Source organism: Lynx rufus, unplaced genomic scaffold (assembly GCF_022079265.1).
Source record: "Lynx rufus isolate CCGP_SWC_20201006 ecotype Redwood Valley unplaced genomic scaffold, mLynRuf1.p SCAF_12, whole genome shotgun sequence".
Lineage (NCBI taxonomy): Eukaryota > Metazoa > Chordata > Mammalia > Carnivora > Felidae > Lynx > Lynx rufus.
This window is the reverse complement of record NW_025814826.1, coordinates 42,943,803-42,969,322: the sequence shown is the minus strand read 5'-3', so window position 1 is coordinate 42,969,322 and position 25,520 is coordinate 42,943,803. Positions and strand designations below refer to the sequence as shown.

At 36.5% G+C, this 25,520-nt stretch overlaps 1 protein-coding gene across 2 annotated transcripts in view; it reads left to right on the top strand.

Moving 5' to 3' along the window:
* The window catches only part of CSMD3 (CUB and Sushi multiple domains 3), a 1,257,946-nt gene that overhangs the window by 617,422 nt on the left and 615,004 nt on the right, over positions 1-25,520 (top strand). For both annotated transcript variants that reach the window (XM_047073797.1, XM_047073796.1), the window contains one exon: positions 18,429-18,550. In XM_047073797.1, the coding sequence (XP_046929753.1) occupies positions 18,429-18,550 (122 nt within the window). The remainder of the gene's footprint in view (positions 1-18,428; positions 18,551-25,520) is intronic.

The window sequence follows — 25,520 nt, the reverse complement described above, 5'->3', positions numbered from 1 at the left end:
ACCAAGCTGATAATTGGGAATGAGGCATAAACACAAAATAGTGTGAAAATCTAGTATTTTAACCTCCTGAGAGGCACAAAACAGCAAAAATCAGAGGGCCACTACTTTCTATCACTAATACAGATTGATACTAAGAGACTAGTGGTTTTTGTGAAGCTGAGAGTGATGGTTTCACATCCTGCAACCATTGTTTTTAGCTCAGAAAGAAGATTTCTACGTTATTTAAAGAGAGCCCCTGGTAAGGAGATCCCATGGCATCTTAACTGCTCATTGTAGTTTTTCCACTTACTGACTTCGAGAACACTAAATTATTTTCTTGTGTCCACGCCAAACCACCCTGTAGCAATTTTGTTTGTTTCTAACTAAACCCTTGGAAACAAATCTTTAAGAATTTTGGCTAGAAAGGTGCTTATACTGTGATGCAGACAGGTTCAACCAAGTGCTCCTGTGGCATGATAAGTCATTACTTATCAACTTCACCCTGTTCAGGTTCTGGCCCCAAGGTTTGCCAGCTCAGAAACTCATCCTCACGTTTGCTCTCGGGTTGGTGATACAGGGGGTATCGACTTTCCACATGAGGCACACGCACGCGCACACACACACAATTGTGGATGATTGGCAAAATATTAATTTTAAATGACATTAAAAGAGTAGACTAAAGAGACGTAACAGTTAAGTGCAATGAGATATCTTGGATTAGATCCTGGAACAGAAAAGAGGATATTAGTTTAAAAACTGGAACAAAGCAAAAAAATAAAAGTAAAAAACCTGATGAAATTCAAATGAAGTCTGAAGGTTAGTTAAGAGGAATATACCAGTGATACTTCCTTAGTTTTGACAGATATCTGTGGTTGTGTAGGATGTTTAGGGTTGGGAGAGAGGGTTCATGAGAACTCTGTGTATGATCTTTACATCCTCTCTGTGAATCTAAAGTTTTCCAAAATAGGGGTGCCTGGGTAGTTCAGTTGGTTACACATCTGACTTGGGCTCAGGTCGTGATCTCGCGGTTTGTGGGTTTGAGCCCTGTGTCAGGCTCTGTGCTGACAGCTTGCTCAGAGCCTGGAGCCTGCTCCGGATTCTGTCTCCCTTTCTCTCTGCCCCTCCCCTGCTTACACTCTGTCTCTGTCTCTCTCAAAAATAAATAAACATTAAAAAAATGTTTTTAAGTTTTCCAAAATAGAAGTTTTTTTCTAAAAACCAAATGACATTGAGGAGAAGACTAAAATAAATGAATTGATAAGGGTTTCTCATTTTGAAAGCAATTTTTTTTAAAAAACTTGTTTGTAAATTAGAAGCACTAAAGCAATTTGTTGCATTTCTATAACTGAAATATGTTTGCAATTCTGTTTTTAAACTCTCATTTCATTGGGGCGCCTGGGTGGCGCAGTCGGTTAAGCATCCGACTTCAGCCAGGTCATGATCTCGCGGTCCGTGAGTTCAAGCCCCGCGTCGGGCTCTGGGCTGATGGCTCAGAGCCTGGAGCCTGTTTCCGATTCTGTGTCTCCCTCTCTCTCTGCCCCTCCCCCGTTCATGCTCTGTCTCTCTCTGTCCCAAAAATAAATAAACGTTGAAAAAAAATTAAAAAAAAAAACTCTCATTTCATTGAAATCCTAATCTACTTGTTTTAATTTCACATCAAAGTGAATATGTGAATCAGACCTTGCAAATCAGAGGCTTGTTGTCCAGAAATAGCCTATATATATATATATATATATATATATATATATATATATATATATATGGCTATTGTAGGTTGACATAGCTTAATTTTTTTCCAACATTGAAAATATTAAACATTTCAAATAAACATCCAGATTCCCAGCTTTGGAAAAGTTAGAAGTATTGGAAAACTTGGCCCGCAATCAGAGGTGTCTAAACATTTTGGGTAGAGATGTTTTCCTTTACCCATGTCATATGCTTGCCAGATGGCCACATACCCCCTTTTTTGCCCCCAATCCCAGCCCAGTTACCAGGTGGGTCAATTGTGTGCTTTTGATCAAGTGACATCTGATTTTGGAATTTCTATTTCAGTCTTCAATATTAAATAAATCTGGGTTTTCATATCTTTATTAATTTAAATTTTTGAGAGATTTAATTAAACTAATTTACCTATCACCATATCAGGATGTAAGAAATTATGTTCTGGATTTCCACTTATGAAACATTAAAAAAATTGCAAATGTCTACTTATTTTTGAGAGAGAGAGAGAGAGAGAGAGAGAGAGAGAAAGAGAGAGAGAGAGAATGAATGAGAATGAGAGAGGGAGGAACAGAGAGAGAGAGGGACAGAGGAACCAAAGCAGGCTCTGCACTGACCACAGAGAGCCCGATATGGGACTCAAATTCACATTCCATGAGATCATGACCTGAGCCAAACATTTTAAATCTGTTTATGGGGCTTAAAATGTTTGTTTCACTCAGCTTGTTTAGGTGTGGCAGATAAAGGATGGGGTATAGTATTCTTTTCCATCCGATATCTACATAATTTGGGACCACTTTATTTGTTTAATTTTCTCTGAATGGTAGCTTTATGCCAAGATTTCTCTACTTGCCAAATATTTAAAAAATTGTTGTCAGAACATTTTCTTAGATTTATCTAATAATGTTATCCTTGAGTAGTATAAACGCAAAAGTGAATTTGGTGGTTGCCATTCTGTAGAATCTTATATTTTCTTCCTTGAAATCATGAATAATATTGTTAAAATATAATTCTTTTGCATAGAGAAATAGACTCTCCCATATATCAATGTTTTTCATATCCTAGGATTCACTGACCCAATTCCAGATGTGGTCTCCTAGTGTTTTTTTTTTTGTTGTTGTTGTTTTTGTTTTTGTTTTTTTTTTTTTTTTTACTTTTCTTTATTTCCCTGTATAAAAGATCTTGGATGCTGCCTTAGAAGCATATTCTGTTCATTGTTATGCAGAAAAGAGCTTCTAATGAAACCCCATTATTTAGGGAAATGGTTGGCTGTTGTGTGGCCTTCATATCACCAAGGATTTGTTAAGCCTATTGGTATAAATAAAAAAAAAAATTGGAGAGAAGATAATATGCCTACCTAAAAACAAACTGTTTGAGATACTTTAAAATTTGATTAGCAGCACCAAGATCTAAAATCTAGTGACAGTAATGTCTAACAATTCAATCACATTTATAAAATTCAAAGAAAAATATTAACACTTGGTCTGGTTATTGGATATATTCGAAAAATATACATTTTTCTTAAAGATACTATACGATCTTTTTCTTAACATGTGTTTTCCTTCTTTAGCATGCCTTAAATTGTGTCATACTGATGGTCTGTAATAGTTTTGAGGAATAGTGCTTTATGATCTGACTACTCGGGCTATTGCAAGTCTCCTATATATGTAATACAACCATACCTTGGGGATACTGTGGATTTGGCCCCAGATCTCCAGACATAAAACAAATATGACAATAAAGTGAGTCAAATGAATGTTGTGGTTTCCCAGTACATATAAAAGTTACCTTTAGCATTTAGAGGATCCTGGGAAGTTGGCAGCGTAGGAGGACGCTGGGCTCACCGCGCGTCCTGCTGATCACTTAGATTCCACCTACACCTGCCTAAATAACCCAGAAAACCTCCAGAAGACTACCAGAACAGAGTCTCCGGAGCCAAGCACAGACGAGAGGCCCACGGAAGAGGGTAGGAAGGGCGGAGAGGCGGTGCACGCTCCACAGACTGGCTGGAGGGAGCTGGGGTGGAGGGGCAGCCCGTGGGGCAAGCAGAGCCCACAAGTCTGGCTGGCAAAAGTGGAGGGGCCGGATGGAGTGTGTTCTGACAGCAAAAGGGACTTGACATCTGGAAGGTTATAAGCTAACAGCTCTGCTCAGAGAACAGGAGGGCTGGAGGACAACTAGAGGGAGAGTTGTTGAGCCCCGGACTACAGAGCTCAGCTTGGCGGGGAACAAAGGCGCTCACCAGTGCCATCTCCCTCGCCCATCCCCCAGCCAAAAGCCCAAAGGGAACCAGTTCCTGTCAGGGAACTTGCTTGCACCGTGCAAACACCCAACGCTGTGCTTCTGCGGATCCATCCCTCCTGCGGGTCTGACTCCCTCCAGGTGCCACAGGGCCCTTCCCAAAGTGGACCTCCGAAGGAAAAGGAAGCTGAGCCTGCCCCCCCCTCCCCTGCCCCTGCGCACCTTGCAGATCCACCCCAGCTAAAACGCCAGATCCCCAGCACCACAAGCCTGGCAGTGTGCAAGTAGCCCAGATGGTCCACGCCACCCCATAGTGAATCCCACCCTAGAAGAGGGGAAGAGAAGGCACATACCAGTCTGACTGTGGCCCCAGCGCTGGGCTGGGGGCAGACATCAGGGCTGACTGCGGCCCCACCCACCAATGCAAGTTATTCAAGACAGCACAGGGGAAGTGCCCCTCAGTCCCACACCACTCCAGGGACTATCCAAAATGAGGAATCAGAAGAATTCCCCTCAGAAAAACGTCCAGGAAATAACAAGAGCTAACGAACTGACCAAAAATGATTTGAACAATATACCAGAAAGTGAATTTAGAATAATAGTCATAAAATTAATCGCTTGGCTTGAAAACAGTATAAAGGACAGCAGAGAATCTCTTGCTACAGAGATCAAGGGACTAAGGAACAGCCAGGAGGAGCTAAAAAATGCTCTCAATGAGTTGCAAAATAAAATGGAGACAACTACGGCTCGGATTGAAGAGGCAGACGAGAGAATAAGTGAACTAGAAGATAAAATTATGGAAAAAAGAGAAGCTGAGAAAAAGAGAGATAAAAAAATCCAGGAGTATGAGGGGAAAATTAGAAAACTAAGTGATGCACTAAAGAGAAATAATCTATGCATAATTGGTATTCCAGAGGAGAGAGAGAGAGGGAAAGGTGCTGAAGGTGCACTTGAAGAAATAATATCTGAGAACTTCCCGGATCTGGGGAAGGAAAAAGGCATTGAAATCCAAGAGGCACAGAAAACTCCCTTCAGACGTAACTTGAATTGATCTTCTGCACGACATATAGTGAAACTGGCAAAATACAAGGATAAAGAGAAAATTCTTAAAGCAGCTAGAGATAAATGTGCTCTAACATATAAAGGGAGACCTATAAAACTCGTGACCGATCTCTCTACTTAAACTTGGCAGGCCAGAAAGGAATGGCAGGAGATCTTCAATGTGATGAACAGAAAAAATACGCAGCCGAGAATCCTTTATCCAGCAAGTCTGTCATTTAGAATAGAAAGAGAGATAAAGGTCTTCCCAAACAAACAAAAACTGAAGGAATTCGTCACCACTAAACCAGCCCTACAAGAGATCCTAAGGGGGATCCTGTGAGACAAAGTACCAGAGACATCGCTAAAGCATGAAACCTACGGACATCACAATGACTCTAAACCCATATCTTTCTATAATAACACTGAATGTAAATGGACTAAATGCACCAACCAAAAGACATAGGGTATCAGAATGGATAAAAAAACAAGATCCATCTATTTGCTGTCTACAAGAGACTCATTTTAGACTTGAGGACACCTTCAGATTGAGAGTGAGGGGATGGAGAACTATTTATCATGCCACTGGAAGTCAAAAGAAAGCTGGAGTAACCAAACTTATATCAGACAAACTAGACTTTAAATTAAAGGCTGTAACAAGACATGAAGAAGGGCATTATATAATAATCACAGGGTCTATCCATCAGGAAGAGCTAACAATTATAAGTGTCTATGTACCGAATACAGGAGCCCCCAAATATATAAAACAATTACTCACAAACATAAGCAACCTTATGGATAATAATGTGGTAATTGCAGGGGACTTTAACACTCCACTTACAAAAATGGATATATCATCTAATCACACGGTCTAAAGAAACAAAGGCCCTGAATGATACATTGGATCAGATGGACTTGACAGATCTATTTAGAACTCTGCATCCCAAAGCAACAGAATATACTTTCTTCTCGAGTGCACATGGAACATTCTCCAAGATAGATCACATACTGGGTCACAAAACAGCCCTTCATTAGTATACAAGAATTGAAATCATACCATGCATACTTTCAGACCGCAATGTTATGAAGCTTGAAATCAACCACAGGAAAAAGTCTGTAAAACCTCCAAAAGCATGGAGGTTAAAGAACAGCCTACTAAAGAATGAATGGGTCAACCAGGCAATTAGAGAAGAAATTTAAAAATATATAGAAACAAATGAAAATGAAAATACAACAATCCAAATGCTTTGGGATGCAGCGAAGGCAGTCCTGAGAGGAAAATACATTGCAATCCAGGCCTATGTCAAGAAACAAGAAAAATCCCAACTACAAAATCTAACAGCACACCTAAAGGAACTAGAAGCAGAACAGCAAAGACAGCCTAAATCCAGCAGAAGAAGAGAAATAATAAAGATCAGAGCAGAAATAAACAATACAGAATCTAGAAAAACTGTAGAGCAGATCAACGAAACCAAGAGTTGGTTTTCTGAAAAAATAAACAAAATTGGTAAACCTCTAGCCAGGCTTCTCAAAAAGAAAAGGGAGATGACCCACATAGATAAAATCATGAATGAAAATGGAATTATTACAAACAATCCCTCAGAGATACAAACAATTATCAGGGAATACTATGAAAAATTATATGCCAACAAACTGGACAACCTGGAAGAAATGGACAAATTCCTAAACACCCACACACTTCCAAAACTCAATCAGGAGGAAAGAGAAAGCTTGAACAGACCCAAACCAGTGAAGAAATTGAATCAGTCATCAAAAATCTCCCAACAAATAAGAGTCCAGGACCAGATGACTTCCCAGGGGAGTTCTACCAGATGTTTAAAGCAGAGATAATACCTATCCTTCTCAAGCTATTCCAAAAAATAGAAAGGGAAGGAAAACTTTCACACTCATTCTATGAAGCCAGTATTACTTTGATCCCTAAACCAGACAGAGACCCAGTAAAAAAAAGAGAACTACAGGCCAATATCCCTGATGAATATGGATGCAAAAATTCTCAATAAGATACTAACAAATCGAATTCAATAGCATATAAAAAGAATTATTCACCATGATCAAGTGGGATTCATTCCTGGGATGCAGGGCTGGTTCAACATTCTCAAATCAATCAACGTGATACATCACATTAATAAAAGAAAAGATAAGAACCATATGATCCTGTCAATCGATGCAGAAAAAGCATTTGACAAAATTCAGCAAGCTTTCTTAATAAAAACCCTCGAGAAAGTCGGGATAGAAGGAACATACTTAAACATCATAAAAGCCATTTATGAAAAGCCCACAGCTAACATCATCCTCAATGGGGAAAAATTGAGAGCTTTTTCCCAGAGATCAGGAACACGACAGGGATGTCCACCCTCACCCCTGTTGTTTAACATAGTGTTGGAAGTTGTAGCATCAGCAATCAGACAACAAAAGGAAATCAAAGACATCAAAATTGGCAAAGATGAAGTCAAGCTTTCACTTTTTGCAGATGACATGATATTATACATGGAAATCCGATAGACTCCACCAAAAGTCTGCTAGAACTGATACATGAATTCAGCAAAGTTGCAGGATACAAAATCAATGAACAGAAATCAGTTGCATTCTTATACACTAATAATGAAGCAACAGAAAGACCAATAAAGAAACTGATCCCATTCACAATTGCACCAAGAAGCATCAAATACCTAGCAATAAATCTAACCAAAGATGTAAAGGATCTGTATGCTGAAAACTATAGAAAGCTTATGAAGGAAACTGAAGAAGATATAAAGAAATGGAAAAACATTCCATGCTCATGGATTGGAAGAATAAATACTGTAAAAATATCAATATTACCCAAAGCAATCTACACATTGAATGCAATCCCAATCAAAATTGCACAGGATTCTTCTTGAAACTAGAACAAGCAATCCTAAAATTCATATGGAACCACAAAAGGCCCTGAATAGCCAAAGTAATTTTGAAGAAGAAGACCAAAGCAGGAGGCATCACAATCCCAGACTTTAGCCTCTACTACAAAGCTGTAATCATCAAGACTGCATGGCATTGGCACAAACACAGACACATAGACCAATGGAATAGAATAGAAACCCCAGAACTAGACCCGCAAATGTATGGCCAACTAATCTTTGGCAAAGCAAGAAAGAATATCCAATGGAAAAAAGACAGTCTCTTTAACAAATGGTGCTGGGAGAACTGGACAGCAACATGTACAAGATTGAAACTAGACCACTTTCTCACACCATTCACAAAAATAAACTCAAAATGGATAAAGGACCTGAATGTGAGACAGGAAACCATCCAAACCATAGAGGATAAAGCAGGAAAAGACCTCTCTGACCTCAGCCGTAGCAATTTCTTACTTGATGCATCCCCAAAGGCAAGGGAATTAAAAGCAAAAATGAACTACTTGGACCTTATGAAGATAAAAAGCTTCTGCACAGCAAAGGAAACAGCCAACAAAACTAAAAGGCAACCAACAGAATGGGAAAAGATATTTGCAAATGACACATCGGACAAAGGGCTAGTATCCAAAATCTATCAAGAGCTCACCAAACTCCACACCTGAAAAACAAATAACCCAGTGAAGAAATGGGCAGAAAACATGAATAGACACTTCTCTAAAGAAGACATCCGGATGGCCAACAGGCACATGAAAAGATGCTCAACGTCGCTCCTCATCAGGGAAATACAAATCAAAACCACACTCAGATATCACCTCACGCAGTCAGAGTGGCCAAAATGAACAAATCAGGAGACTTTGGATGCTGGAGAGAATGTGGAGAAACGGGAACCCTCTTGCACTGTTGGTGGGAATGCAAATTGGTGCGGCCGCTCTGGAAAGCAGTGTGGAGGTTCCTCAAAAAATTAAAAATAGACCTACCCTATGACCCAGGAATAGCACTGCTAGGAATTTACCCAAGGGATACAGGAGTACTGATGCATAGGGGCACTTGTACCCCAATGTTTATAGCAGCACTCTCAACAATAGCCAATTTATGGCAAGAGCCTAAATGTCCATCAACTGATGAATGGATAAAGAAATTGTGGTTTATATACACAATGGAGTACTACGTGGCAATGAGAAAGAATGAAATATGGCCCTTTGTAGCAACGTGGATGGAACTGGAGAGTGTGATGCTAAGTGAAATACGCCATACAGAGAAAGACAGATACCATATGGTTTCACTCTTATGTGGATCCTAAGAAACTTAACAGAAACCCATGGGGGAAGGGAAGGGGAAAAAAAAAAAAAGAGTTTAGAGTGGGAGAGAGCCAAAGCATAAAAGACTCTTAAAAACTGAGAAGAAACTGAGGGTTGATGGGGGGTGGGAGGGAGGGGAGGGTGGGTGATGGGTATTGAGGAGGGCACCTTTTGGGATGAGCACTGTGTGTTGTATGGAAACCAATTTGACAATAAACTTTATATATTGAAAAAGTTACCTTTACACTATACTGTAGTCTATTAAGTATACAATAGCATTATGTCTACAAAAAACAAAACGTAATTTATTGCTAAAAATTGCTACCCATCATGTGAGCATTCAGGGTGTTGTAACCCTTTTGTGGGTGGAGGGTCTTGCCTTGATTTTGATGGCTGCTGACAGATCCTGATCAGGGTGGTGGTTGCTGAAAGTTGCAGTGGCTGTGGCAATTTCTTCAAAAACAAACAAACACAAGCAACAGTGAAGTTTGCCAAATCAATTCACTCCTTTTTTCTCCATTTTTCTGTAACATGAGATGCTTTTTGATAGCATTTTACTCACAATAGAATTTTCAAAGTTCGAGTCAGTTCTCTCAAACCCTGCCACTGCTTTACCAAAGAAATTGATGTCAAGTTCTAAATCCTTTTTTTATCATTTCAACAATCTTTACAGCATCTTCACCAGGAATAGATCCCATCTCAAAAAACCCCTTTTTTTGCTCATCCTAAGACTCAGCTTCTCATTTACACAAGTTTTATCTTGAGATTGCAGCAATTGAAAAGCAATGCAAACATAAGAATAATGAAACAGTTTCAAATACTTTGAGGATGACCAAAATGTGGCAAGAGACATGAAAGAGCCAGTGCTATTGGGAAAAAATGGCAACTGATAGACTCGCTAGATGCAGGGTTGCCACAAAGCTTCCATTTGTAACAAGGGCAACAGCTGCAAACAAACTAAAATGACATATGCCTGTACTTTCAAAGAATCCTGTACTTTTCCTGTGTGGCCTTTTTCATGATTATATAATTGTGCAATGGGCTGTTTCATGTCTGTCTCTCTCCCTACAGTGTGAGATGTGTGAAGGCAGGGCCTGGCCCACAAGTGCACGGTCACTAATCCTAATACTGTTGCATGCATCCTAGTGTTTTGTTTGTTTGTTTTAATATTATTGTGGTTGGGGCCCCTGGGTGGCTCAGTCAGTTAAGTGCTACTCCGGATTTCGTCTCAGGTCATTATCCCATAGTTCCTGGGATGAGCCCAGTGTCAGGCTTTGTGCTGACAGCATGGAACCTGCTTGGGATTTTCTCTCTCTCTCTCTCTCTCTGCCTCTCCCCCACTCATTCTCTCTCTCTCTCTCTCTCTCAAAAATAAACATTTTAAAAAATAATTGCTGTTGGTTGTATGAATGAGTAAATAAATAAGTGGGTAAATATTCTGTGCCCTCGCAATTAAAACTAAATAGAATTATATTAAAAAAATAAGTGCATGGGGAGAGAAAAGTATATGACTTGACTTTTTTCATCCTTATCTCTAGGCCACTAGTGTTCAGTTTTTTAAAATGCATTCTGTATACAACACCTGGACTGATCAAGCTAACTACATTTACAGTGAAGTCAAGCAGTCAAGCGTCCTTCAAAACCCCCAAAGTATCACCTTAGTTTTGACAAACACACACACACACACACACACACACACACACACACACACACACACGTTCAACAACGGCCTTAGCCTATCATGTATGGCACTTTGTGAATAGTCGTTTATTTACCTCTCCAGCTATATCTGAAGAATCTCGTCAGCTCCAAACAATCTTCGATATTCTGGGAATTAACTTTCTTATATACCATATGTTACTTATTGCCATTTTCCCCTCTGCTTAGAAACCCATCCTGATTTCTACTCTGAGTTCATGTGTCCCAACTTTCCAAAGTTCAATTTTGACATCATTTCAAGGATGACTTCTCTAAGCTCCCAAGCTGCAAAAATGTGTACTTTTTGTATTCCCATTAACATGTGCTACCTTTATTTTTGCACTTATAACAAGTCTTAAAATGATCTGTTTGTGTCTTTAAGACTTCAAGTCTCTTAGAGAAAGGGTCCTATCTTATTCATTTTTGCCTTGAAACATCCAAAGTCAATGTTTGGTGTTGAATAAATATCTCCATAAAAAATTATAACAAATTATGATCAAAAAGTCACTTGACCTTTCACTAGGAGGAAAGTTTGTCTACAATTTCAAGTGATATCCAAATTATTCTGAGATGTTTCTTTGATGAATTGCCTCTTTTACTCACTTTTTAATGAGAATATTTAAATTGTAAACTCTAGTCTTTTTTAATTTCTTACATTTAGGTGTATTTCACTTTAATTATTCATTAATTAAAAAGAAACTTTTCTGAGCATTTACTCAGTTCTACACACTAAGTCAACTTTTTTTTTTTTTTTTGTCGCTAGGAGATGAAAGGCATAATCACTGACATAAAGGAATTCAGTACTTAAATAATTAAAATAGGGTAAGAGTGCTCTAATACAAGTAAGGATTTTGAAGAATGAATATAGCTAGCAGTTAAGAGCTAAAAAAGAATCGGGGTGCCTGGGTGGCTCAGTCGGTTGAGCATCCAACTCTTGATATCAGCTCAGGTCATGATCTCATTGTTTGTGGGTTCCAGCTCTACACTTGGCAATGAGCATCCTGCTTGGGATCTTCTCTCTCACCCTCTCTGCCCTTCCCCACTGCACACACACATTCTCTCTCTCTCTCTCAAAATAAATAAATAACCTTTAAAAAAAGGAGCTAAAAAGAGTATTCCAGATGAGGGAAACAGCATATAAAAAGTTATGGAAGTAGCTTTGAGCATTGTGCATTTTGAAATTACAAATTGACTCCTTAAAGTTCCTTGTGTTTTTAGATGTCCACCAGATAGCCTCACCCTCTAATTTAAATTCTAGGAGGTCCAAAGTCTTCTAAAAGATGTCAGTGAATTTCTTGGACCAGGAGGTGGAAACTTAATGTCTAATAATTGACTCTGGCTTTAAATCTTGCTTTCTGATTTTCTGGATTATGTTGATGTTACATAAACTCAAGTAGACACTGTCCTCTAAACAAACAAACAAACAAGCAAACATGCAAACAAACAAAAATGGTTTTTAAATCTAAAGTTGATAACCTGCTCAGTTAATCTTCTGGGTAATTTGGGAAAGGATGCGAGCAGTCTACATCAAAGGTAGACAAACAGTTTGAAACTGAGTAGAACATACTGTTATATGTTAAATCCTATGGACTACTAGTTTCCCCCGTCTTCGTCACGACACATCATCCATCTTTTTCTTTCTTTCTGTTCTTCCTACTTCTACCTCCCTTTCCCTCATCAATGTCCCTAAAACACTATGGTTTCTAGATATATTGTGCATAGTAATTCATCCCATTCTTGCCTACCACCTGACTGATCTCTTTCTTACTGGAAAAACTAGGTTCAATTATATTTTCTTTTATTTTTCTCAAAAAGAAAACTGCGTCATTAATTCGTACAAATCATTTCTATTACTGGTTTCATGCCATTTATGTTCTCATCCTTATACCAGTAGGGTGACTCAGTGAAACAAAGAGCAGGGAGAAGCAGCATTGTATGTAAACTTGACCTTCGTGACTAGGTGAAATTATGGACAGCCAAGAACTGGAAAAAGAAAAATAAAGAATTTTCCTGTTTTAGTTGTGACTTGAAAAATCTGTACACTGTATTTCTCACTTTTAATAGGAATTGCATTTGCTGGGTTTTAATCAAATTTATCTGATCCTGTGCAGTCTGCCTTTTGCTGATTTTAATTCTGTCCTTTTCACGGCATCGCCTCTGTTTTCCCGTTTTCTGCTTTGGGTTCATTTCATTATTATTCTGCATTTATATGCTTCCTTTCAGTGAGACATGGATTAGACTTCCCATTGTTATGCAGATGACGCTCAGATGTATTTGAAGATTAGTCCTAATTGCTACTCCACTTCTGGCACTTTATCAGCTTCTCATGAAGACATAGGGACTGGGATGTCCAATTAAATATTATTAAACAGAACTACTTATTGATAGTTCCAGACACTGATTTAGATAGGTTTTATCATTCACCTTCAGATGTGTGTGTATTTGGTGGGGGGGCGTGGGGGGGGGGTGGGTGGGTGTGTGCGTGTTTCATGACCCAGAGTCCACAACCTGAGAATTGGGATTGATTCAGGGAGTAGTTTCTCTACGTGTTTATCAGAAGTCTAACAACAGGTCTTTGATTTTTAGATAAATCAGCCTTTTTTAACGTAAATTATATTATATACTATATTAATCAATTAAAGTGAAATAAAAACAAAATAAAATTCTGGTGTATTAAAAGTGTTATAACCGTATTTCAAGTCACTACTTAAATTCCACATGTTTGTATTTAGATTACTATGAAGTTAAACTTCCATGTAGGAATTCACTTCATAATAAAACCAACTCTGTGTGTGATCTTCCAAACTATTAGGAGTTTCCTTCTCGAAAAGAAAGTGCAAGAGAAATATAAAGTGTGGTTGAACAGAGTCCTTCTAAACATATGCCAAATATTGTGTAGAAAGACTAAACTTCTGACACTCAACCCAGAAATCTGTACTTATTTAATGGAGTTCTATTTTCTATGTGTAAACTCCACAGTTCCTAGTGATGTCCATTAAGAGGACAGATGCTCTACGTCTAATGGTGTTTGTCTCACTTGTCTTATTTTCCTTTGTCCACTTTGATAATAGATTTCTACCACATTTCATCCATTTTTTTAGAGCAAATCTTTTGTGATGTCAGTTGAAAATTAATTCCCGAACTCGTTTCATTTACTGGGTATTTTTTCCTCCCTAGATTACTAATTCCTTCATTTAAACTATTTTATTTTAATATAAGAAGGATTTTTCACAACTTGGGAAATATTTATTTCTTTTAAGCTAATATAGCTCTAACTAGACCTCCTATAACTTATATCTTTGAAAATACTTAATTTCCTGAGCCATTTTATTTTCTGAGTCAATTTTTCATCAGTGAATTGTTTTATATTCAGAGCCTATACATCTGCACACATGGGATGATTTTTTTTCCTCAAATGTCCTTAAAACATTTCATTTCAACCATCTCTTATAGTAATGGTCACATGTTAATTTTAAAAAGATAATGTCTTATGAAGTATTACTGGGGAAATGCACACCTTATTATTTTGTACAAATTCACCTTGATTTGATCAGAATGGGTTTGTTCTTTATAAGGTTTCTACAAGAGCCATGGGAGAAAGGCTGCTAAATTACCAGAGAGGGGCAGGGAACAAAACTTAGAAATAATACAGCTCTTTTTCTATGTTACTTCCTAAGAATCACCTTCCCTGATCTGTTACCACTTCCATAGCATTTCTTGATCTATTACTCCAATAGCATCTTATAACTCCAACATATATATTGGTGATTTTTACTTGTAATTTTATGAGTTTTTTTTTTATTTTCATAAAGGACAATTTCCTGGTCTGGAACATATTTATAAAGATTGTTCATCATCATGTAGAGGTCACTCATTTGATACTCCACCTAAGAGCTGTGATAAATAACTTGGATATTTCTTCATTTAGTAAACATCCCAACATTATGAAAGCCACTGCATCAGGAGTTAACAAACAGGGATGAAAAACAGGCCTTGTCCACAAAAGTTTATAAGTGTGTATATGTTTTAGAAAACAAAGCATGCCAGAGAATTCCCAAGTAGTGTCACTCAAAGAAACAGTATGTCCTATCAGAAAGTTGATTCTACTAACTTTAATCATATGATTGCTATAAATATTTTATTGCTGTGAAGTGCTTAAAATGTTTATAACTATTTTCTATCAGATCGCTAGCACTTAAACACCTTTATAGATGTTTTGTTCAAATAATGTGCTGGGAAGACTAGAGTCCATACAGAACCCTGAGCGGAGGAATTAGGAATACTTCTCATACAAAGAAGTGGCACATCATCTTGGCTTTGTTTAAATGAAAAGAATTTCTGCAAGGGAATGTAAGAAGGAATCACATTTGAGACTTGGAAAACATTATAGAAATGAGTGGAAAATCATAAAGGGTGTGATATATTCAAAGAAGAACAAGAATTCTTTTTTGGCACAAGTTGAGTATATAGTGTATAAAATGGCAGAAGATTGTACTGGAGAAGAAATCTAGATCCTCATAAAAACAATTTTATATTTTGCATTAGGCAGTTTGTAATTTATTCTATAGGAAACAGAGATCAAGGTTTTTAATGAAGTCAAGTAAGATAATCAAATCTGTATTTTAGAAAGATAAATATAGTAGCACTAAAGACAATGGAACACAGGAAGAAAAATGAGTATACGAAAGGAGTTAAGTAGCTATTTCTAGCTCAAGAAAGGATGATGATGAAGTTCTAGGTATTGGGAAGAAAAGAAAAGGAAAATGGAATGTTTCAGATGAGAAATACATAGGTCTTGAAGGGTGCCTATGTATGGATGGGAGGGAAGTGGATGAAGAAAGGTAAAATTAATTAAAAGCTTCTTTAAAACATTTCATAGAATGTCCAGCAGGCAGAGACACGATTACTCTAGAAATAGGAGATGGAAAAATTGGTGACGTAAATTTGAGAGCTATTAGTACATAAGTGACCATTGTAGCCTAGAAATGAATTAGATTATTCAGGGAGACCATTGAACAAAGAAAAAGGCCATTTAATCATTTTATAATTAAGCTACCTAAGGGTCAAATGCAACAAAAAAAACCAAGAACACAAGATATGGAGGGGCGTCTGGGTGGCCCAATCACTTAAGCATCCAACTCTGGATTCAGCTCAGGTCATGATCTCAGGGTTTGTGAGTTCAAGTCCTGCACTGGGGGCCTTGTGCTGACAGTGCAGATCCTGGTTGGTATTCTCTCTCTCTCTCTCTCTCTCTTTCTGTTCCTCCCTGCTCATGCTTGTTCTCTTTCTCTTTCTCTCTCAAAATAAATAAACAAACTTAAATAAATACAAAGTATGGAGCATAATGATTTCAAACAATTAGGTAAGAATCAAGAGAGTTTAGGACTATATAAGGGAAGGAAGATAATTTCAAACACAGCTTATCAGTTCTTTCCATTCTGCTAAGAAATCGTGTATGTGGAAAAAATGAAGTACTATTAGATTTAGCAATTAGAAGGTCATTTCTTGCATTGAGAAAGCAGTTTTGATACCAAAATGAGAGAAGTCAACTATAATACTTTCAAAAGTGAATAAGGGAGAAGAAAATGGAATAGTGCACATAGAAGATTCGTAAGATATTAAAGAGCAATGATCTTACTTATATGTGGAACCTGAAAAAAGACTAAATCATAGAAACAGAGAATAGAATTGTAGTTGCCAAAGTCAGGGCCAGGGGTAGTGGGAAAAATGGGGAGGTGTTGGGTAAAGAATACATTTTCAGTTATAAGATGAATACTTTCTGGGGATATAATATACATTATAGTTATTATACTTAATAATAGTGTGTCGTGTACTTGAAAGTTGCTAAGAGATTAGATCTTAAATGTTACCCCCCCCCACACACAAATAGTAATTATGTGAAATGATGGAGGTAACTAACCTTCCTGTAATCATTTTACTGTGTATCAAATCATCACATCATACACCTTAAACTTACACAATGTTGTATATCAATTATATCTCAATAAAGTGGGAGGAAAAGGCAATTATTGAATACTCAGAAATTTTGTGAGGACTTGGTAACCTGTGGTAGCTTAAAATCAGCCAAGATGGGACTATATATACCATGGGAATTGAAAGAGAGACAGAGAGAGACAGAGAGAGATAGAGAGAGGGAATGAGAGGCAAGAAAATGCTGTAGTGAGCATAGAAGACTTACAGGAAATTAGGTAGTAAGTGGAAAAAAGGAAAAATGGGTAACTGATGTTGAAGGAAGAAAAAGGAAAAGTAACCATTTAATCCTCAATGGTTTAACCACAAGATATAAATTTCAAGTTATCTGAAAGAGATTTATGCTAAAATATAAGCTAAAGTGAAAAAAAATAGTAAAGAAAACTTTATTTAGCATACTAGAGAGACCCTTGGTGATAGGAAAGTAAGACTTGGAGTTGAAAGAACCTGAGCTGTAATCCTGACTCTGCTATTTATTAGCTGAGTGATCTTGGGGAAGTCAAACAAATTTTGGGACCTCTAAACGGATCTTTAAGGTGGCAATGAATATGGGCACTTGGGTGGCTCAGCCAGTTGAGCGTCTGATTTCTTGAATTCAGCTCAGGTCATGATCTCATGGTCATGGGATCGAACTCCATGTTGGGCTCCACACTGGGCTCTCTCTCTCTCTCTCTCTCTCTCTGCCCCTCTCCTCCCCTCTCAAAATTAATAAACATTAAAAAAATAAAGTGGTGATGATAATAACTATGTAAAGTCTTAAGTGCACTGAAAATATGTGTACCTCAAAAAAAAAAAGAAAATATATGTACCTCATTGAAAAATACACTGAACTATTATTGATGAGTTGGAGAAGGATGACACATGCAGGATTTTAATGGAATGGGGCAAAGAGATGCAAATCAAAACCAACAAGAAATATGCCAACAACAACAAATGCCAACAAGAAACATGGTGACCAAGAAGGAAGAGAAGGCACAGATGTAGTGCAGCCACTCACTCTTCTTAAGTAGAAGAAAGAAGGGTTGGAAAACTGAAGAAGTATTACAACATTTAACTTTTGTGGGAATTTATTAAAATTACCTCAGTGCAGCTCTTTTTGTAGCCTGAATGGTCTAATTCACAGTATTAAGAACAGTAAAAGTAGGTAGTCTCAAGTCCTAGGATACTTAATAAATAGGATTGAAAACACTATCTGGATGGCTTAATCAATCCATGGCTTTATTTCTTTCTTTTTGTAGATTTTTATTAACATGATATTGCATAAATATACCTCTCCCTAATTAAGCTAACCTGTTTACAGTCAGAGGATAATTTATAATGCCTCACACTTTTATTCATAGTTAGTTTTCAGTGAATGTTGAAAATATTGAGCTTGTGAACTCTCGAGTATAAAAAATAGTCTCACTTTGATAAGTGACAGAACGCCCTAATATGTATGTCAACGTGGCTATAATTGTGCAATTTTGAATTTAAAGTCTGTTTGCAAAACACTGTATTGCTAAGACTTTGCATGAGGCATAGGCTCACTTTTAAAATGCAATTTCTTTTTTAGTGAAGACATGTGGCTCTAATCTTCAAGGACCAAGTGGAACCTTTACGTCTCCCAACTTTCCATTCCAGTATGACAGCAATGCACAATGCGTCTGGGTCATCACAGCAGTGAATACAAATAAGGTAAGGTAGAACCGTCTGTGGCAGGAAGTAGAATCATAAAGACAAAGGCAAAGAGATCATGAAGAAGTGCAGGAAAGAAAATTAGTATCTAGAGTATGATTTCTGCCAATACTTTCTACTTCTCCCTTATCCAAATGTAAACTTACATGAGAATATGGGAAAAATCAATCTTTAAATAACACAACTCTCCTCCTGGTGACTAACGTAAGTGACAACACATTAAAATTGTAGATGAATGTTTTCTGAGACTTTTTTTTTGAAGTTGTAAGTATGTATTTTTTTTAAAGAAGCCATGAATAATGGCTTTTTGCTTCCTATCTTTTCTGCTTGACGTATCATTCAGATATATCGTGTTTTGGCACAAAGCTGCCTTTTCTTTCAATGTTTCTCTTATTACTATACATCTCACAGCTACTCCTTATTATAAAAAGTAGCTTTTATTGTGGTCTCCACTCATAGGAGATTCACATTATGGGTATTTCAAAAGGTTAGATTGTCTTTCTGTTTGACTATAAATGAGTAATACATCTAAACATGCATGTGCCACAATACTTCAAATAAGAATATTATGCTGAATGAATGTAAGAGAAGATGAAAAAAACAGCTAGTTTTCCTGTCTTCTCTCTATCCTCCTTCTCCTTGGAAGAATACAGAGAGTACCTAACTAGACAGAATCAGAATTCCTCTCATTGTTTGGTATCTTTTCTGGGTTAGTGAAGGAAAGTTTGGTAGTAGAGCCCATAAAACTGGTTCAGATGGTAGTTCAAATACTGACTTACAATTTACTGATACCTTTGATCAAATTATTTAACCTCCCTATAATTCTGTCTCTTTATCTATAAAAATGGGGATATTAGGAGAATGCATTTCACAGTGCTGTAAGAAATAAGTGAGGTAATGACTACAGAGTGCTTAATATAGTAAGGACTTAAAACACATTAACTCATTGTTATTAGATAAAGTATATACTGCCTGCCAGAATGTTTTATGTTTATGAATCGTTATCCTAAGGGCAGCAGCATGGTTTTAAAAATCAATTCAGTGGTCAGTTACACTTGCCTCATAGGCAAGCCCCGATTTATGAATCAGAACTAGATCAGAAGGCTTCTGCCCCAAACTAACTGTGTAAACTTGGGAAAATCACTAAATCTAACCTTTCCTCTATATAAAGAAACTATTTTGCTCACCCAACCTGTGTCGTCAGTTCAGTTGAACAAATATTTTATTTGTCAGATATCTTCTCTGTATGAATTATCGGTTGTTGAAAATATTTTAAAAAATCATGTAGTACTTGAAAAATAAACTTGCATTTATTGAAGGCTTAGCAACATGCCAGATGCTATTCACAGCACTTTTTATGAATTGTTTAATCCTCCTAAGACTACCCTGTGAAGTAGATACTTTTATTGTCTGCGTTTAACATGGAGGCTGAATAACTTATCTAAGATCACATAGCTGGCAAAGGTCAGAACTGTGTACTTCTTAAGATATGTGTTATTACAAGGATGTATCTCACACTAAGGTGCTGTAAGTATCTTACACCAAGATAAGCATGAAGTAAATTCATTATAAAGTATGGAACAAACACATTATATTAATCTTGCATTGAGATAGAAATCTTTTTGTGTCATGATAATTACCTGTAATTGTCATCAAAACGTGGTAATTATCTCCTGTTCGATGAGATGTCTGCTTTGCTAAGTTTAATTCATTCTCATTTACTGAGGTACCTGAAGTTTCACAGAGGTCATCACATTTCCCCTTGTTTATCTTACCCAATCTACCAAACTTTTATCTCTTCTTTTTCTTCTAAAAAAATCCAATTTATTTTCTAAGGAGTACATAATTACTTTCATTTCTTTGCTATTTTTATCAAGTACCTGAGTGAGGACATTAATTTTTGATCTGTTGGCTTACCTCTATTTTAAGATATCCTTATAGAAATTGGTTTTCAAGCATTTTTAACCATGACCCGCAGTTAGAATTTTTTTTTTTTACATTGTGGCCCAATTCACTCACGTACACACAATGCCACAAAATAGTATTTTCCCTTAATATGTGAATTCACTTCTCTATTTTTTATTCTAATCTATATTGACCTATTTGTTTTTAAAATATGGGTCATGCCTCAATAAATTTATTTCATGATACACTAACAGGTTATAACACAGTTTGAAAAATCCTGTTTCGCTTCTATAGATTCTCACATCAGATCTCTTTCAGGAAGGCGGTCACTGGCATAGAACATGGGCATACAGCTTTCCTAGTTGTTATAAATCTCAATTAACCAAGATGCTTAATACCTCAATATCTATAATTTTCTTCAAATATCATTGTACCTGTTTTTCTTTATGTTTGATCATTTTAAAAGCAATCATGGTGTTCTAATTGTCCAAACCACAAATATGATTGGTGGAAAAATCTCTTGAGATTTGAAGCTGGATTAAACTGAATGGAACTGATTTCAAATCCATACTGTCTCTCTTAGTAGTTACACATTTGTAGACAGGCATGATCTTTGATTCCTCTTAACTAGTTTTTCTTTTTCCTCTATTAGAAATAATAATATTATATCATAAAATTATTATACTGACTAGATAAGGAAACATGAAATGGCTTGTTCAAAATAGGATCATTTTAAATGACATCTATTTTGCCAAATGTTGCCGTCTCATTAGGAAATGTGTTTGTCTTTACTTATTTGTTAGATTTAATTGACGTGTTGATGCAGAAAAAAATGTCACTATATACCATTTTCTTCCACACTTGATTATGCAATGATTAATTTATAGGTGACTAAACATTAAATTATAGTCATTTTTTATTTCTCAGTTTATAAACATTGCCATTAAGCTTACTAAACATAAAATATAATGACTGAGCATTGCAATGTTAAAGTAATATATGTGTTTAAGGTTACTTTAAACCCCTTCCACAAGCTTCTGTAAGGGAATATTTCCTTTAATCTTAGAATTTCAATGATGAACATAATTGAGGGCTTCTTCACCACAATAGCAAATCAGAATATTAGAAGAAATACTTTAAAGTAGACTGGTTATTGAATTGATTTTTCTTCTTGCAATACAATATGCATTTAACATTAGCTCCATGTGTGAAGTAAATACTTCTCTGTCTTGAGCTTTTCCTTAATTTGTATGAGGAGGATCTTCCTTGATTTCAGTTGTCTCGTGCATTTGTCTTCAGTCTTTTGTATGTGTGTGCTGGAATACACGAACAATTTCCGGGGTGTGTGTATGGGCGGGTGAGGGGGACGGGGGGCAGAGCTGAACACCGTTTTCAAGAATTCCACTTTTTAACAGAGTCCAGCTTAAGAACCTACTTCTATCTGTTTGTTCTCTTTTATCACTTTCCTTTTCGTGATTGTCTTTCACGGTTTCAAAAGAAAGTCACATATTACTTTTCCAGCTGAAATGAGTGTAAATAAAATTCTAGCGATCCAGAGTAGAAAATTCTATGTGCATATAGTTCCTGAGGGGAGAGTCTTTGAGATCAAAGCAAAAAATAGATTCACTAAGAAATACTTGAAGAAGACAATACCTTATTTCATCTACAAAACAAACTTACAGAAAGTCCCCTCTTTTTATCTCTTAATGTACGTTCACGTGTATGTTTTTGTATATGCATATGTATCATCTATCCACCCATCTTTTAATCTATCTGTATCTCTGTATATCCTAGAATTAGAATTTACAATACATAGAATTATAGAGTAACCTGAATTGAAACACAAAGTCTGGTTTATTGAACACATAGAATTCCTAATTTGTCTGATTGATATTACAGTCTTTGCAATTATAATATACAGTGGACATTTTCTAGAAATTAAATGGACTAATGTTAACAAGATTTTAAGGAAACTGTATTTCAAATATTTATAAAATTATAGTGTAGTAGAACTTGCATATTTTGCAGCTATTCACACTTAAAAAGAAAAAAAAAAGATGTCCATTTGAAACTATAGGAGAGGGGTGCCTGGGTGGCTCAGTCAATTAAGTGTCTGACTTTGGCTCAGGTCATGATCTCACGGTTGGTGAGTTTGACCCTCGCATTCAGTTCTGTGATGACAGCTTTGAGCCTGGAGCCTGCTTCAGATTCTGTGTCTTCCTCTCTCTCTTCCCCTCCCCTGCTTGTACTCTGTCTCTCTTTCTCTCTCTCTCTCTCTCTCAAAAATAAATAAACATTTAAAAAATGTTTTAACTGTAGGATAAAGTAGTTGTCAAAACTCTTTGATCTATGTCTTGAAAAATTTTTGGAGGCTGTCTACAAGAACATTGTCCAATAGAAATATGTGAGGGGCGCCTGGGTGGCTCAGTCAGTTAAGTGTCCAACTTCAGCTCAGGTCATGATCTCATGGCTCCAGAGTTCAAGCCCTGTGTCTGGCTCTGTGCTGACAGCTCAGAGCCTGGAGGCTGCTTTGGATTCTGTGTCTCCCTTTCTGCTCAGCCCCTACCCCACCCCCTCTCTGTCTTTGTCTCTCTCTCAAAAATGAATACACATCAAAAAAAGAAAGAAATATGTGAGCCACATATATAATTTTAAATTTTCTAGTAGCTACAGTTTTAAAAGATGAAATAATTTTAATGTCATATTTTATTTAACCTCAATATTATAATTTCATGTAATCAGAACACAATTATTAATGCAATAATTTACCATCATTTTATTTCATTTTAAATCTTTGAAATCTGGAACGTGCTTAATACTTAAAGGATATCTCAGTTCAAATGAGCCACATTTCTAGTACGCAATAGCCACATGTTGCTGGTGGCTACCATATTGTTCAGGGAAAATATTGAACGTCACCATGGAGAGTTTGATTCTGTTTTAGGGAATATGAGGAGATAGTGGTTAGTGGTTGGTCTCCAGGAAAATAAACATCCCATTGCAAGGCAATTGCCTCATGTGAAGTTTTGTAGGGGCTTCAAGGAAAAGCAAGAAGGATGCCTCCATTGGCAAGCTGGGATTTTAGCTTTTCCTTACTTCTATGAACTACCCCATATCTTTATCTAGTTACATTATTATTATTATTATTTTACTTAAGTCAGCCAAAATAGGTTTCTATTAATTGTCACTAAGGAACCCTGAGGCAGGAAGCTAGTGATACAGTCATAATTTTTATTGTCTCTTGACAGTAAAGAATCTGTTGCAATATTTATCTCCCCAGTTGACTCTCTAATACATATCCTGCAAATTGATTATATTCTTATTTCTTCTATCTTCATCAATATTGGGATACAAAGGTTCTAGCTCTTGAAAACACAAGGTAATGTTGGGTACTTCTACTCTAATTTCTTGGATGTCTAATGACCTTTTGAGAAGTGGGTTTTCAAATGTAAACATTAATAGTAAAGTCAAAATAGCTTTTTTTAATTAAATAGTTCTTCAGTATAAGGTACAGTTTTTTTTATTAATTATATCTTCAGTATAATGTGCAGAACCAAGATAAAAATGTGTGGAATAGAATTCTTTATGGATTTTTGTCCAGTTCATATTCTCACTTTAAAGCGATGTGTTTTTATCCACATTGGATGGCTATTTGTGAGAATAATACTGACGTCTCCAGGATGTCAACAAATCTCACAACTGACAAAATAAAATCCACTGGGAGGCCACTAATAACAAGATTAAATTGAGCATAGAAGAATATAATTCAGAGAAAATAAAAACAGGCATGTGAGGTCGACTTCAGTCTAAATTTTAACTCTCACTAGTTTAGCAGAAGTCTAAAGTACCAGAAGATATAAAATTGGTCATCAAAAGGATGTGAATTGACTATGACTTAAAAAAAATATGGGATAACACCAGCCAAAAACACATTTTTTTTTGTATTCCAGGACTATGAATACTTAATTTGTTTCTAAATTTGGCTCACAATTGTACCTCGTGACTCAAAGAATACGGCTGACTATAACCTATGTATGGCAATGGCATGATTTTAAGTGTATATATTTAAGAACTCACACTGAATATTCCTCACCTATTTAGAAATAACTTCCTTATTATTCTATGCAGAGGGATACTGGGCAGAGTTTTGATCTAAGAGTCAGAAACCCTGAATTCTTGTTCAAGTAATTTTGCATCTCCGAATCTCAGTTTCTCCATATTCAATGCAGGAATAATTATCCTTGCCTGGCCATGTCATAGGAGTGTTGGAGGAACACCCAAGTCAGCAAACAATACGACACTTTGTACATTGGACATTATCTTCTAAATTTAATGTATTATGTAAATATTTATGCTACCCCTTATTCCAAAGACAATTTTAGGTGGATGACATCATCAAATAGATCATAATACATATGTTGAGATATGTTAAATAATTAAGGAGCTTTAAGCATAAGAATAGTACATAGCTCACAGTGGGTGCCTCGTTAACATTTATTGTATAAATAAAAGAACTAATGGGGCACTTGGGTGGCTCAGTTGGTTAAGCATCTGACTCTTGATTTCTGCTGAGGTCATGATCTCAGGGTTTGTGAGTTGGAGCCCCATGTGAGGCTCTGTGCTGACAGCATGGAGCCTGCTTGGAATTCTCTGTCTCCCCCTCTCTCTCGTCTCACGTCTGCGTGCATGTGCTCTTTCTCAAAAATAAGTAAACGTTAAAAAAAAAGAACTAATGGACAAGAATAAGCAATGCATATGGAATATTTGAGAAATTATTAGGCATTTGTATCAAGCATAGTCTAAAGTTAGTGCACAACGATTGGCAAATATTTTGGTGGCAATTATACTGCTTTATAAATAAATGTTAACTCTATAATATTTTTAGTAACATTTATACATGTATATTATTTTCTCAAGTGCTAACATAAAGCATACTTATTGGACTTTTCATATAGTTCTGATAAAATTTTACTGTAACATTTTATATTATTTTGACACAGGTTTCTGTTGAAGTGACATGATAGATGGGACACCTGTCTCAAACTTAGATGCAGGTCAGGAAGGA